Source organism: Styela clava, chromosome 13, assembly GCF_964204865.1.
Source record: "Styela clava chromosome 13, kaStyClav1.hap1.2, whole genome shotgun sequence".
NCBI lineage: Eukaryota > Metazoa > Chordata > Ascidiacea > Stolidobranchia > Styelidae > Styela > Styela clava.
Window position 1 is genome coordinate 6,001,325 of NC_135262.1, and position 13,659 is coordinate 6,014,983.

General features: G+C 34.5%; 1 protein-coding gene across 2 annotated transcripts in view; it reads right to left on the minus strand.

Annotated features, from left to right (window-relative positions):
• Positions 1 to 12,951, minus strand: part of LOC120332201 (serine/threonine-protein kinase SMG1-like) — a 53,003-nt gene extending 40,052 nt beyond the window's left edge. The window contains exons 1-14 of one of the 2 annotated variants that reach the window (XM_078119113.1): positions 12,804 to 12,951; positions 11,205 to 11,359; positions 10,229 to 10,375; positions 9,225 to 9,342; positions 8,342 to 8,448; positions 6,231 to 6,324; positions 6,041 to 6,138; positions 5,711 to 5,875; positions 4,066 to 4,281; positions 3,366 to 3,544; positions 2,683 to 2,823; positions 2,292 to 2,394; positions 1,259 to 1,392; positions 544 to 711 (exon numbers count right to left, since the gene is read on the minus strand). In XM_078119113.1, coding sequence (XP_077975239.1) covers positions 544 to 711; positions 1,259 to 1,392; positions 2,292 to 2,394; positions 2,683 to 2,823; positions 3,366 to 3,544; positions 4,066 to 4,281; positions 5,711 to 5,875; positions 6,041 to 6,138; positions 6,231 to 6,324; positions 8,342 to 8,448; positions 9,225 to 9,342; positions 10,229 to 10,375; positions 11,205 to 11,359; positions 12,804 to 12,819 — 1,841 coding nt within the window. In that variant the 5' untranslated portion in view covers positions 12,820 to 12,951. Of the gene's footprint in view, positions 1 to 543; positions 712 to 1,258; positions 1,393 to 2,291; positions 2,395 to 2,682; positions 2,824 to 3,365; positions 3,545 to 4,065; positions 4,282 to 5,710; positions 5,876 to 6,040; positions 6,139 to 6,230; positions 6,325 to 8,341; positions 8,449 to 9,224; positions 9,343 to 10,228; positions 10,376 to 11,204; positions 11,360 to 12,597; positions 12,766 to 12,803 lie in introns of those variants that run through there. The other variant, XM_078119114.1, reaches the window with a different exon arrangement.
• Positions 12,952 to 13,659: the final 708 nt, after the last annotated feature.

Below are 13,659 nucleotides of genomic sequence, written 5' to 3' on the forward strand. Positions count from 1 at the left end.
GCTACCATATAAACAAGAGGCTTGATTCTTTGGGCAGATATACAGAACCAAAATACAGAGTTTTGAAATTATAACCAAATGTGAGTAAAAATGAAGTAGTAGTAGTAGTAATAAAAATGAGAAAAGAAATTATATTCTTATTGTATTTCTGGCAACTAGTGCTTTCCTAGATGGCTGAGCATGATGAGTGATGTCATAGGTGCAGCATATTTACTAATTATGTTTTTTACTAAGAAAAAAGGCATAAATTAAGTGCAATGGACCAGATGCTGTTGAAGTGGGTAACTCCGAATCCGCATTTGCCACTATCGGAAATATGCGCACACACACACATAATTTATATGGACATGTGCTGTTGAATCTTGAATTTTGGTTGCTTAAGCCGACTCGTGGGAGAGATTGATGCAGTTATAATGAAGTCATCAATAAGGTCAGTAACGACGGAACAGTAGTTATCAACGTGATAGACATGTTTAGCAAATACTATTACAATTAATGGCAATGAATGATAACAGAAACAAAAAACACTCAAAAACATAGTACCTTGACATTGGAGAGATTCCTTTTTTCATTAACAGCCTTGAGATGAGTGTCAATATTTGAGGATAATGACCATGAGTGATATTAGCGACTGTTGATGCTCCAGTACTTGACGGCACGGGAGACTGAGGCACTGATCCACCTAAGTATGTACTCAGGAAATGTTTGTGTCTAAAAGAAGATATTTAAGATTGCAAACTGATTCGCTTAGATTATATTGTAGTATCTGATAATGGGAATTTTCTCTCAATTTTTTATAAACTACAAACTTTGATTAACACTTTACACTTCATACATATTATAAGCAAGTCCGATTCCACAGCTGCGAAGAATTAAGTTAAATAAGAGTTCCTAACACTCACAATGTTTTATTATCAGAAAAGCCGAAGTCAGAGCTGAATATTCTAGAATTCTATCTTACGATTAATTTGATCTGCAGTTTCCTAAATAGAATTAATTCACAGCAAAAACATTACTTATAGGAAATTGCTAATTTCAATGAAAAAATATATAATTTTACAGAATGAAAATAAGTTTAATTATCTGATTTCTCAAATAAACTAACTCCAGACTTTTCCAAATTGCACTTTGTATTTCGGTTAAATTATTTAAAAGGCCGTCTTTGTACAATGCGTATATACATGGCAGCTTAATGGAGACATATTACGTTTCAGCTACGCAGTAATTTCCATTGAAAAACAAATTATTTTGGTTTTACCTTTGGCAATGAGAATACAGAGTACAAATGACGATATATTGAATCTGTGGATATCTTGAAGACAGCAAACCATCATGCACAATTTCAAGCTCGGTATGCAGAAGATCAAAGATGCTCGGAGATAATGCAAACATCTTGAAACAAAAGAAAACATTTTAAATACGAGATGACGAGTAACATGGAAGCAATACACTGGATGTTTAGGAAGTATTACAATTTTCTAAACTGCAAAGGGAATTTATCGATACCACATATAGATTGGTGGCCCTTACAGGTATATTAAATGAAGTAAAAAGACTCACATAAACATAAAAATAGAAAAATTGTTATAGTACGAAAATCAAAGGAAATAAAAGTAAAAGCACAGCAGCTGTGCAGACAGGGAAAATTGACAATCGACTCTTAGATTAAAAAAATTTGACTCTGAATCCCAAGTTAAAAATTTTTTTGACTCCGATGCTAACTTACAAGAAAAGTTTCGACTCCGATGCCAACTTTCAAAAAATGTTTTGACTCCGATGCCAACTTTCAAAAAATGTTTTGACTCCGTCTCCTACTTAAAAAAGTTTTGACTCCGACTCCAACTTAAAAAAAGTTTTGGCTCTGACACCAACTTTCAAATAAACTTTTGACTCCGACTCCTACTTAAAAAAAGTTTTGACTCCGACTCCAACTTACAAAAAAATGTTTTGACTTTGATTCCAACTATTAAATTTTTTGACTCCGAGTCCAACTTGAAAAGATTTTCGTCTCAGACTCTAGCTCCAAACTCTTGGAAAGTCAAATTTTAATATAAAAAATTTCGCAACTCCATGTGAGCCTTCTTTATAATGGACAACTTCATTTAGCGAATTCCATTTTTTCTAGTTCAAATTAGCCCCTATAAAAAGTCTTTAATTCAAAATCAGAAAAATTTTAAATTCATTTTGGCTCCAGGAAGTTTGAAAATAAGACTTCCAATATTAACCCAACGGCCTCGATTGTAATAGTTAGTGAATATATGACACTGGAAACAGATTATAATCTACTTTACCCCAATAATAGAATTCTTCGCATCGGCAACTTCTGACAGAGCAGTGACATCGAATAATGCAGTTTTCAACATAAATTCAACACAATTTCTTTGTGACTTTGAACTGTAACAATATTTTTCAAACAAAAGTTTAACAAAGATACAGAACATATTTAAATATTTATTGTGATATTCAATTGAATACTGGTAATCTAATACGCTTTGTTTACCAATTACCATATAGTAATGAATAGGCAAGCAATGGATTGGATATATGGACATGGACACACATGACTAACATGAGATGGCAAACGTGTTCTTGCAGTTCGAAAGTTTCGTATTTTCTAAGTAGTTGTTTTGAACAACCATCACTCAAATCATGTAGAAAACCCAGCTAAAAGTAGAAACTTACTTTTTCGAACTCCCACTAAAAGTTGAATGAGCGTTAACTTCACCGAATGGATCATCTTTTATTATTTGAATCGACTCTGCTTCTGGATCGAGCTTTTTTAATAGTTGATTCAGTGCGTATTGTAGTTCACCAATCACATTTCTAAGAGGTAATATAAGAAATACATTAGGGCAAGATAGCTTCGCGGCATGTTTCCCAACTAGAAAGGAATTTTGTCATTCTTGGGAAAAAATTTTGCCTTTTATTCGCCATAGTATTGCAATTATGCTTTAGTTGTTCATTATTACTCTAACATTCATTTGTGCTCACAATTATTGGTGCTCCAGAAGTATGTGCACCAAGATGGCGCACAATCTGAACATAGTATGTGTACAAGGGTAGGGTTATCAGGTTGTGCGCCCAATTATTATGCAAACTACTTAAACTGTACAAAAGCGGGAGTGCAACTTACACATAACGCTAGATAACGATCAATTAAAGATTGCACAAATTACGCTTAATGAGGAAGGAATAAAGAGTTGCGAAATAAGCGAAAAGAGGAAGGTTGAGAGGAGAATCTAGAGTCAAAGCCGAAGTCGTATTCTCTGAAGTCAGAGTTAAAATTTCCAATTCCCAGTGACCGAAGTCAGAGTAGAATTTTTGTACTTATAATAGCGATGATAAAAGAAAAAAATTTTATTTACCTGTATGCAGTTTGTAGAAGTGAAACATTTCGAACAGACAAACAAGCTTGATACAAGGATAATAACTCGGAAGTTATTTCAGGATTTCTCCCATATTTCAATGGCAATAATCTTGAGCTTGGTCCGAGTAAACCAACAACAAACCATGCTGGTAAAGCAGATCCAATTTCTTGCACCATCTACATTGAAAAGTAAAAACATCAAAAAATCTGAAATATTGAAACATATATGATAGTTTGTAAAAAGTTTTGTGAATCTGAATTTACATACGGCATTATTTTTGTTTTAAAGAATATAATTCAAGCGAAAAATTGACATGATTTCAAGTTTTTGTTCAAATTTCCTTCTTTTTTCATTGCACCGTTTATGTCAATATCTTTGATTTAAACGACAAAGTAGTTCAGTTAACTATTACAAAACAAATGCTTTATAACAGCCATTGTTAGGACATAATATATCCGTGTACAGATAATAATAAGTTTGCGAGCAACTTTTGATTTATGAATTGAAGTCGTTTGAAGGCCACAAAAAATTTCGTTTGCGTACCGCAGTTTGATGACCACTGGTTTAGGCAATGCTAAACCACAAAGATTCTGGACTGTGCAAAAATAGTATATCCATATCTAAAAGTGACTTCTAGTACATAGCCACATTCCGAGTTAGTTATATATGAAACAACTTAAAAAAATCTCAGACTTACAACAATAACAAGTTTCAATGCAAGCACGAGTCTAGATTCTGATTCTGATCTTTCTACTCCATGCACAACGTAAGTCAACAGAGACTCGGAAAGCATTTCTTCACGTTTCCAATGTATCGCTGCGATCAATAACTGCATGCATTCGTTTGCTGCACATGTGGCAGTAAATGACAAATCGCCGACAAGTTGAGCGCACACAATAATTCTCTGCAGTAACTAAATAAAATACTAAAGTAAACATCATCCTCAAAACCCGAAGTAAATGATGAATAAGCAACAATAATATATAATGAGGAAATTTAATACAATTTTCGAAGTACTTTAGAAGTTCAGCGATGTGACGCATCATGCCAAGCATTAGGAATATGCTCGCCACCGCGGCTCTGATTACCCAGTGTGGATACGCAGGTTCAAATCCTGTAGGAATATACATGTGCGAGAAGATTGCTGGATATTTCGTGACCCTAGGATGGTTCGCGTAAATGGCTGGTAAACTTGAATAAAAAAGTAAACTAAAAATTTGAAAATATATATTGATTTTCAAAATCAATTAATTTTAATAAGGTGTTATTGGATACAATTTTTGTTTCAAAAATAAAAATCAGACTCCATCATATTCCAAACCTAAATCAGGTCAGCATTTAGATAGAGATGTGGTGATTCATAGAGACAGTATGATTCCATATCTAGTCCATGTCATTTTAACTTAACAGAGTCATTATTAAAGCATACAATACTCGTTTATGTATTGTAACAAAAAACAGGAAATATAGAAACGAGCTGCATCAAATAGTTGAACAGAAATCTACCATTGGCAAGGAATTTAAGATACGATTTATGTTGATGGAAACAGTGTTGCAACCTGGTAAAAAGAAAAAATTCTCGCACCTCCAAAAATTTTGCTGTAAATACTGACTAATAATCAGCTGCCAATCAGGCTAAAATATATACCTATTGCAATCGAACATGCTGTGACGCCCAGAAGTGAAGCGAAAGCTTGCAATATTTGTAAACAAGCTTGGAACAATGTAAGTTCAGACACATTGAAGAGAGTATAAAAAAAATGCTATATCAGCAAAAACACTGACCATATTTAGCACTGAGAGTAACAAGAAAGATGAGTAAGCTTGGCACCTTCGCCTGCAGCCCTGGGGGCGACATTCTATAATATATCTATAATTTTTTATCGAATATTTTTAACTGGATAATGTTTAATATGAAACTCAGTATATATGATGGTAATGCTGGATAATAAAATTAGGATCGGATTTACATATTTATCCCGGGAGAGGAATGCCAATAAGACGAGTTATTCATATGGCGGCCACGGCCTCTCGACAGTTACCAGTGCATGTTGGGTATGGGATTAGTTAGCCAGTTCCAGTTATTAGTTTTTGGAAGCATTGACTTGATGGATGAGGAAGCCATAATAGACCAGCGGTTACGTGAACCACCCTACGCCGGCAAAAAGTCCAGCAATCTTCTCGCACATAACAATCCCCACATGGAATTCGAACCTGCAAGGTAATTAGATGTGCGTGGCGAGCGTATTCCTAACGCTAAGCATGGTGCGCAACGTCGCTGAGCCTATAAAATTCACATCCGAACAAAATTTTCAAAAGGAGTCTATAATACAAACACTAACCTCTAAAACAAAAGATTCATTAATTGCACCGGTTTCATCAGCATGAAATGCACTTCCTATGCTACGCACTACTGTTGAGAAAGCACGGAGCAATGCAGCAGTTTTCATCAATAGGGATTCTGGATTTTCTGCTAATTCCACTGTTTCTTGGAGTTTGTCAATTCCCTATATTAAAAAAAAAGTTGTTCTATTTTGAACGTATCACTGTTGTTATCAAATAATTTTGTAGCTTGATTAGGTAAGATATTAATGTAGACACTCAATTGCAAGCAAAATAAAATCAATAAAAATATCTGAATTCCAAAACAATCTAAATATATACGAACTTACCTCCGCATATGCTTCCATATCTTCGAGAAATTGATTCAGTAAGGTCAGAGAAAAGTCAAGGTCATTTTGCCAATGTGGTTGAAGGCTTTGTAATGCGTCTAAGAAAAAAAATTTCACATAAACAATGAGATATAATAATGTTGACATTGTATATTACAATGTTTGGAAATAATAAAATAAACCAACTTACTTGCACAAAATATAATCAGTGAGATATCTTGAGAGTGATCAATATGCCAACCAACAAGAATATCAACAATATCTCGGAAATGCTTGAAAAACACCTTCAACAAAGAGTGATGTCATAATATTAGACTATATAGAATCTCTATGAAATGTAGTCAAAGCAGTGGTTCTCAAACGGTGCGGCGCAACCCACAGGGGGGGTGATAAGACAGTTTTTTGAGGGGGGGTGAAGCTAATTGAAAATAAAAATATTTGTTGGATTTGATTGAGTCTTATTTAATGTATTCAAGTCACCTTAAAATGCAATTTTTTTTTGGAAGTCAGTATACTCAATTTACCTCATTTTTCGAGGATAATTGAGTATACTGATATCTACCAGTTAAATCAAATCTAAGAAAGCCCTGAACCAAATCAAAGACCTTCATGAGAAACTTGGGTACATATAGTTTATTTTAAAAAATAGTAATTACAAAAATCTTGGAACATAATTATCTGACATCACTTCAAACTTGGTATGATAGATCGCAATTATGGTTTTCATAAACTTTTTACCACAAATAGGCTTTCAGTTCAAATACAAGTTCACTATGGACTAGAAATGGGTGGTTTGACTTGGCCAACAACTCCCTTAACAGAGATACTTTTTATATTCCTATTTTGGGTTAAATTTAACACAGAATCTTTGAGCTCTTTCATGCACTGGTATCATACAAAGTTCATTTTATATACATTGGTGAGGGCAACTTGGCCAAGGAATTCCCTTTCCCCATATTTCAACCAGCCAGTCAAGGTCTTGATTTCATTAATGTCAGAATAGGCTACTTATAGTCAGTCCTCTGTTATAATCAGCTGTACTATGTGAGAATTCTGTTTCATATTCTGTCTCGTCGTCAATGAAGCCGAATCTAATTCTGACTCTGTTACTGCTTTTCTGAACTAATATTCTGATCTTTCTCTTTGCTGTTTTTCTTTTTTCTACCAATCATATCCGTTTTATCCTATAAGTCTATCCTATCAGTATAATGGTATATACTTTCAACTGACGTTATATAGTTTTCGCCTGAATTCTTTTTCTGAGAAGGCTGTTTTTTTATTATTACCACATGTTTTCGGAGATGACAGTGAGTGTGATTACGTCAATTAAGGCCTTTGTAAATGCACTAAGCTTACTGGTGGAGTAGGACTCTGTGCTTGGCTTGTCCACAGCTTTCTTTTTTACTATTTTTTTTAGTTACAAGAAAAGAACTGCTTTCTCAAAATCCTACGATTGCCCATTGTGGATTTACACTCATATTCATGAAAAATAGAAGCCTATATTTAAAGATGGACATGATAAAGGCTACAAAAAAGTGTTAGGGCTCAAAATAGTCACACAGAACCTCATAATCCTGTGTTATAGCAGTGGGAGAGGCCATTTATGCATAAACCCGATTTACCCCACGGTAAATTTCCGACAGACTCAATTTACCTCGATTTTTTCAAACATCAATGAAACAAAAAGTCAATGAGTTACACAAAAATTATTTACTGGGGCAAAGAGAGTCTTTACTAAGGTACTAAAAAGCATCACAAAAAGTTTAAAATATACTATCAGAAAAGTGTCACGTGAAAGTTTCCAAAACAATTTTTTTCGTGAACAAAAAAATTTTCACATACAAACATCTAACACAATTTTATCATTAGTAGGCAAGTGAGTTATACGCAATGAAATGGAAGCATAGGATATGAACTATTGTTGCTACAAAGTACAAACCATTCACTCAACATACAAAAAAGTTAGCGAGGTTTTTATACCTTGTACTCAATTAACCCCATATGCTCAATATACCCCACCCCCCCCCTACTGCATAATTTTTATTGACTATTGACAAAATAGCTCAGGGAATTACGAGAGGTTTAGATTAAGTTTTGACGTGAGACTTTTGCACTTTTGCTTTTGTAACACTGTAAATATTGTTCATAAAATGTATTTTTTTACGTCACACTTACATAGCCTGCCAGTCCAGATGGGCACAATTTTAAACCCTGGTTCAAACACCTTGTCCATCCCTGCTCTAGAAGCTAAAACCTTTTCCTGAGCAAAGATGTGACCACAATTTAAAGTACACTACCAACCTCGGGATAACTTTTAGAAATCAACAATAATGGATCGATGCAAACTGGTAAATGCTCTGGAATATCAACACTTTCAAGTAAAGCTTGTAGCTCACTGAGAACCAAACCTGCAAAACCAAAAATGAATAAAGCCACAAACATCAAATATTCATTATTTTTTGGTCGAACTCATGATCAATTTTAATACTAAAAGAAAAATTTACAACATTTTTTAAAATATTGTCAATCAAAATATTTGCTTTGTAAGCAACAGTGATGATTTTATTTAAATTTAGCGACTTCTGACATTTTACTGGTCTCCGTATCTTTGATCATTTAGCAATCTTTTACCTCATAGTTAGTTTATATGAAGATAATGGAAAGTTTAGTAGGATTCTTCATATTTATCCCAGGAGAGTGTAAAGCTGTTTAATAATATAGAGAACCAAGGCCTCTTGTACGTTTACCAATCCATGCTGGTCATGGTATAGTTCACCATTTATTATTGTCAGATGCACTTGGTGATGGAGGTAGCCGTAATGGACGAGTTGTTGCATGTGTCAAGAAGTCCAGCACTCACTCACACATGATTACCCCCACAGGATTCAAACCTGTGAACGTCATAATCAAAAGTGCTCGAACCTGTTCCTAACACTTGGTTCTGCTAGTAATGCTGAATACCAAGGTGGTATTTTTGCAATAAACACAAATAGGTCAGTCATCAGAAATAGTTTTATTGAAGTTGGATAAAATTCAGGTCATCACGTTTGAGAAAAAACTCTCATAAAATCTGAGACCAAGCAAGACAAGGCAATATACCGTATATGTTTTACAATTCTTTGTTCGGCCTAAAAAGCCTTACATTTATAATTTCAAATAAAACTAACAAAAAAAAAAAAAGCACCCATCATTTTCCCATAGTATCTGTATTGAAGATCCTTCCGTAAAAGTTCAGTCAGGCTTTTGAGCAAAAAATTTCGAACTGTATCATTCGCTATTCCTTGAAATTGCCTCACCAACCACTGCATAAAAATTAACAAGAAACATATGAATATTTTTATAAGTAAGGCAATATTAATTCAAAAATGATAGATATTGTCCAATATGGAATTTGGCCTGCATGGGCCGAATAGGAACCCTCAGCCTGCATTTACTCATAGATGACAGTCTATCCTAATAAAGCAATTCTTAAAACCCCATGCTTCAATCCAAAATTGGTAAGGCTTAACTATTACCCTAACCAAATTACGGCATCCAATTAGATAGAACTCTCACTATGCTCTCCCACACAATAAATATGTATAGTATAAGTTTATTTTGATTTCCCAAAAAACATAAAGATTACACTGTAACATTGGAAAAATCAGTAAAACTGCGAAAATAAGATTCAAAACATGAGAAATACATGTGACAGTTTACCTATATAGCACCGACAAAACTATTATCGGTCTACTTTAAAAAACAAATCAACATGTGTATCCCTGCAGCTGCAGCCCCATAAATTTCTGGTAGCTTCAAGTCCAGCTCCATCTAGATAAGGGTTTCCCAAACTTTCTGAATCACGAATCCCTGTTCGTGGACCTTATTTTCTACAGACCCCCATATTTTGCTGTATCAATTTTTGTTACTAACCAACAAGGGAGAATAATGTTTCATTTACAACACGAAAGACATTAATATGATAGATGAGGTTCTCTTCATATCATTGCGGACCCCCTGTGCAGACATTAAGGACCTCAGAGGTCCGCGAACCTCACTTTGGCAACCCCTGATCTAGATGGGAAAACTTGGTACAGACTCTAACGAAATATTACAGCTCCATGGCGTCAGATAGAGGCTCCCCAACCCTGATTTCAACTATAGTCTGAGTGATTGTTAGGATGAATTTTTCAAAAACAATTGATATACCTGAAAGAAGGGATACGCATCATATGATAGTGTGATTGCAATATTTGCCAATATATTTGTAACACGACGCTGTAATTCATCCACATTTCTTTCAAAGAAAACATCCAGCAATGAATTGAGAGCTTGATCCAAATTTCTAGATATCAGCTAAAGTAAAATTATAAATTTTATCAGTATCACTATGCTGGATTATAGTTTAATCTAGTCAATATAGAGATATTTGGGTATTGAATTCAAATTATAACATTTTTCTTTCTACTGAAATCATGTAAATAGGTACTATTTTGACTGATAAACAAATATGCCATACAAATGTTTTTTCACCGATTTTGTTTAGATTAAAATGAAATTTGAAAAATAACCCAAATTGCTTGCCTTAACATAAACATTTGTAATCATCTTGAATGATCAAACCTAGAGCTGAGCAAAAATATGACAGAATAAGTAAATAGCAGTCAAACCAATATTTCATTATGTGTTTGCCCAGTAGTTGGAAGGGTTGAATTTAACATCACAGATTACAAATCTTGGTTTCAAATCCCATAGACACAAGTGACACACTCAGGGTTAATAAATTGAATAGGAAATGTTGAATCGGAAAGATTCTGGTCTTTTCAAGCTTACTTTTACATATCAAGATATCAGTGACAGTTTGTACAGTGCATTGTTATGGGTGAAAGGCACAAAAAAGATGTTGGACCATAAAGATTCCAGATTCCAAAGATTTTGAACATAGTTTAACATACATATCATATAATGCTTGCGAAGGATCTTGTTCTGAGTGAAAGACCACAAAAAAATCTGGCCAGAAAAATTTCTTCTAAACAAAGTAGTTATCACGTATTAGGGGATAACTTGCTTGGTTTGGAGTGGTACCTAGGCGTGAAAAAGCATAATTCAAAATTAAATATTATGTCTCCTTCATTCTTGCTCAATGTTAATAATTCAACAACTACAAATACAAAGAACAACTTACTGCTTTTGAACTTGGTTTTGCAACAAATTCTTGTAATTGTGCAGAGGATGACAATCTCCTCCCGATATCTTCTTCTCTTCTGCATACCTGCTGGATATGATTCCACAACACTGATTCATTGCTAATTCCCTGCCTTGTTGCATGGAAACTCCGATCTGAAATATAACATATAATATGTATTATTATCATTTTAATATTGTTTTGTATAAAATGTCCTCTAACGTAGTATAAAAATATTTAAAACCTTCAAGTCCACAGGCTTGTGGTATATTACATAGAAAACCAGCATTCTAACTCAAAAGAATCTTTCAAATAAGTAAAGAAACCATTACTGAAATTTTTGAAAGCAAAATAGCAAAGGTCATTGAATATGCAAATTAAATAAACTATATCTATTCACATTTACAACTAAATGCCTAATTATACACTTTTACTATATTAATTTGGCATTGGCAAAAATCAAAAATCAGTAAACTTAATTATCTATAATTCAACAGTGTATTTATATCTGGTATACAGTTATGCATTAACATACCGGGTCTGGTATAGTTTAGTAGGACATGCACTTCTAGTTAGCCTGGCTCAACAATTTTTGCATATGTCATTCCTAACCCTCACCTGACTATGTCACCAAAAAATTACGTCACTACGACGCCACAGTGGCGTAATAAATACCTACAAAGTGTACGGATGGTCGTCCAAAACGCGCAGACGATCACCCGAAATCTAGCAAGCTATTTCTCTCGTTTTCTCGTCGTAAAGATCCCGATATGAGAGAGACCGCTGGCGTTAGTGAGTTCGGTATTGTCGGCGCAGATGCCATTTCGGACAATAGTAGCTATACTTGACAAGCTCTATGACGTGATTGTGACGTCGTAGTGACGTAATTTTTGAATGATATAGTCAGGTGAGGGTTAGGAATAACATATCCAAAATTCCTTATGCTACGCCAACCGGAAGTACTTGTGGTACTAAACTATACTAGACCCAACATACCTACATGGATACAATTTACAGATTTATCCTGGAGTATAGAAAAGACGATAAGACGGCTCAACCATATGGCAGAGTATTAAGAGGTGTGGTGGCGAGCGTATTCCTAATGCTTAGCACAATGAGCCACGCCATCGCACCATGAGTTACAATTCGAAGTCTTGCTCATTCATTAATACAAACATAGAAACAGTCAAAACATTAAAATATTCAATTCAAATTCCTTAATTCAACAATCATATAATTATGTAAGCAGTTAAGCCTTTAACTTCGCTAGACCCTACATGATTTTTGTTATTTCAAACTTTTGTATAAATTGCTTTGCAAAATGCAAAAATAATACAAAAACAAAATAAGATGAGAAAAAAAAGCATATAATAGACCAGGGGTACTGTATTACATTGGCCCATGATGCTTCGTTGTTAAAAATGATACCGTAAACGCAGAAGTAATTGAAGGTTTGTTGTGTCATTCATTTTTCGTACAATTCACGAGTGCATGATTGCAAATTACCATCCGCACAAAGCAACAAAACGTCACGTCTGCACGTACCGTATGTGTGCTGAAACTCCCGAGTCGGGAACAGATGAAGATATTTATACAAACCTTTGTAATGCTTCATCTTTTATTCGGTTTCATAATCCATGAAAATACAACTAAACATCGATTGCGAAGGTCCAACACTGAATACTGTATTTACTCATAGACCGATCTGGGTTTCGGTAGAAGGATGACATTAGAATGCATTCATGCGTAGCAAAATTTGATTTTTATATTGCCTTATGGACCTTTCCCCGAGCACCGACTTCCTTGTTTACTTCGTGACATTGGCCAATCAAGAAGATGCAAAAAATAACGTAACAATACTCCCTTTTCGCATCCGCTCAGACACTTTTCTCACTCAGACAGATTTTCAGGCGTGGACGTAAACATCACCTCGTTTTCGCGTTTTCGAACTCTATTCGTTAGTTTTCAGTTGTGTTTCGGGAATTTGAATATAAATGAGATAATTCAATGATCACTCTGTCTTCTTGGGAGTTTTAAATTATTTGCAGTAATGAAAAATTAGTGTAGAAAAAGCTGTGATAGACTAGGCTAAAATTCCTTTCCGGTACCGTACTTTTGAAAAACAGATTGTTGTATGCGTTGAATCCAACGACTAACATACGGTTGAATCATAATGATGGTTTGAACAAATACCCCATTTTACAGGCGCCAACACGCGAAACTACTCAGCAATTTTTCAATGATAAAAGTACAGCATAAGGAAGAATTTTTCGAGGGTCAAAGGTCCATGGCTCGCTCGATGAGAAAACTTTTAAAGATAAAATATGACTAAAGCTTTTTGGCGATCATTTTTATTCGATGAGCAGAGAGCTGCTATTTTTTTTTTTCAAAAACAGTACGCAGGGCTGCCATAACGTCCTTATTTCTGAGATTTGTACTTATTTTGACATGTGTC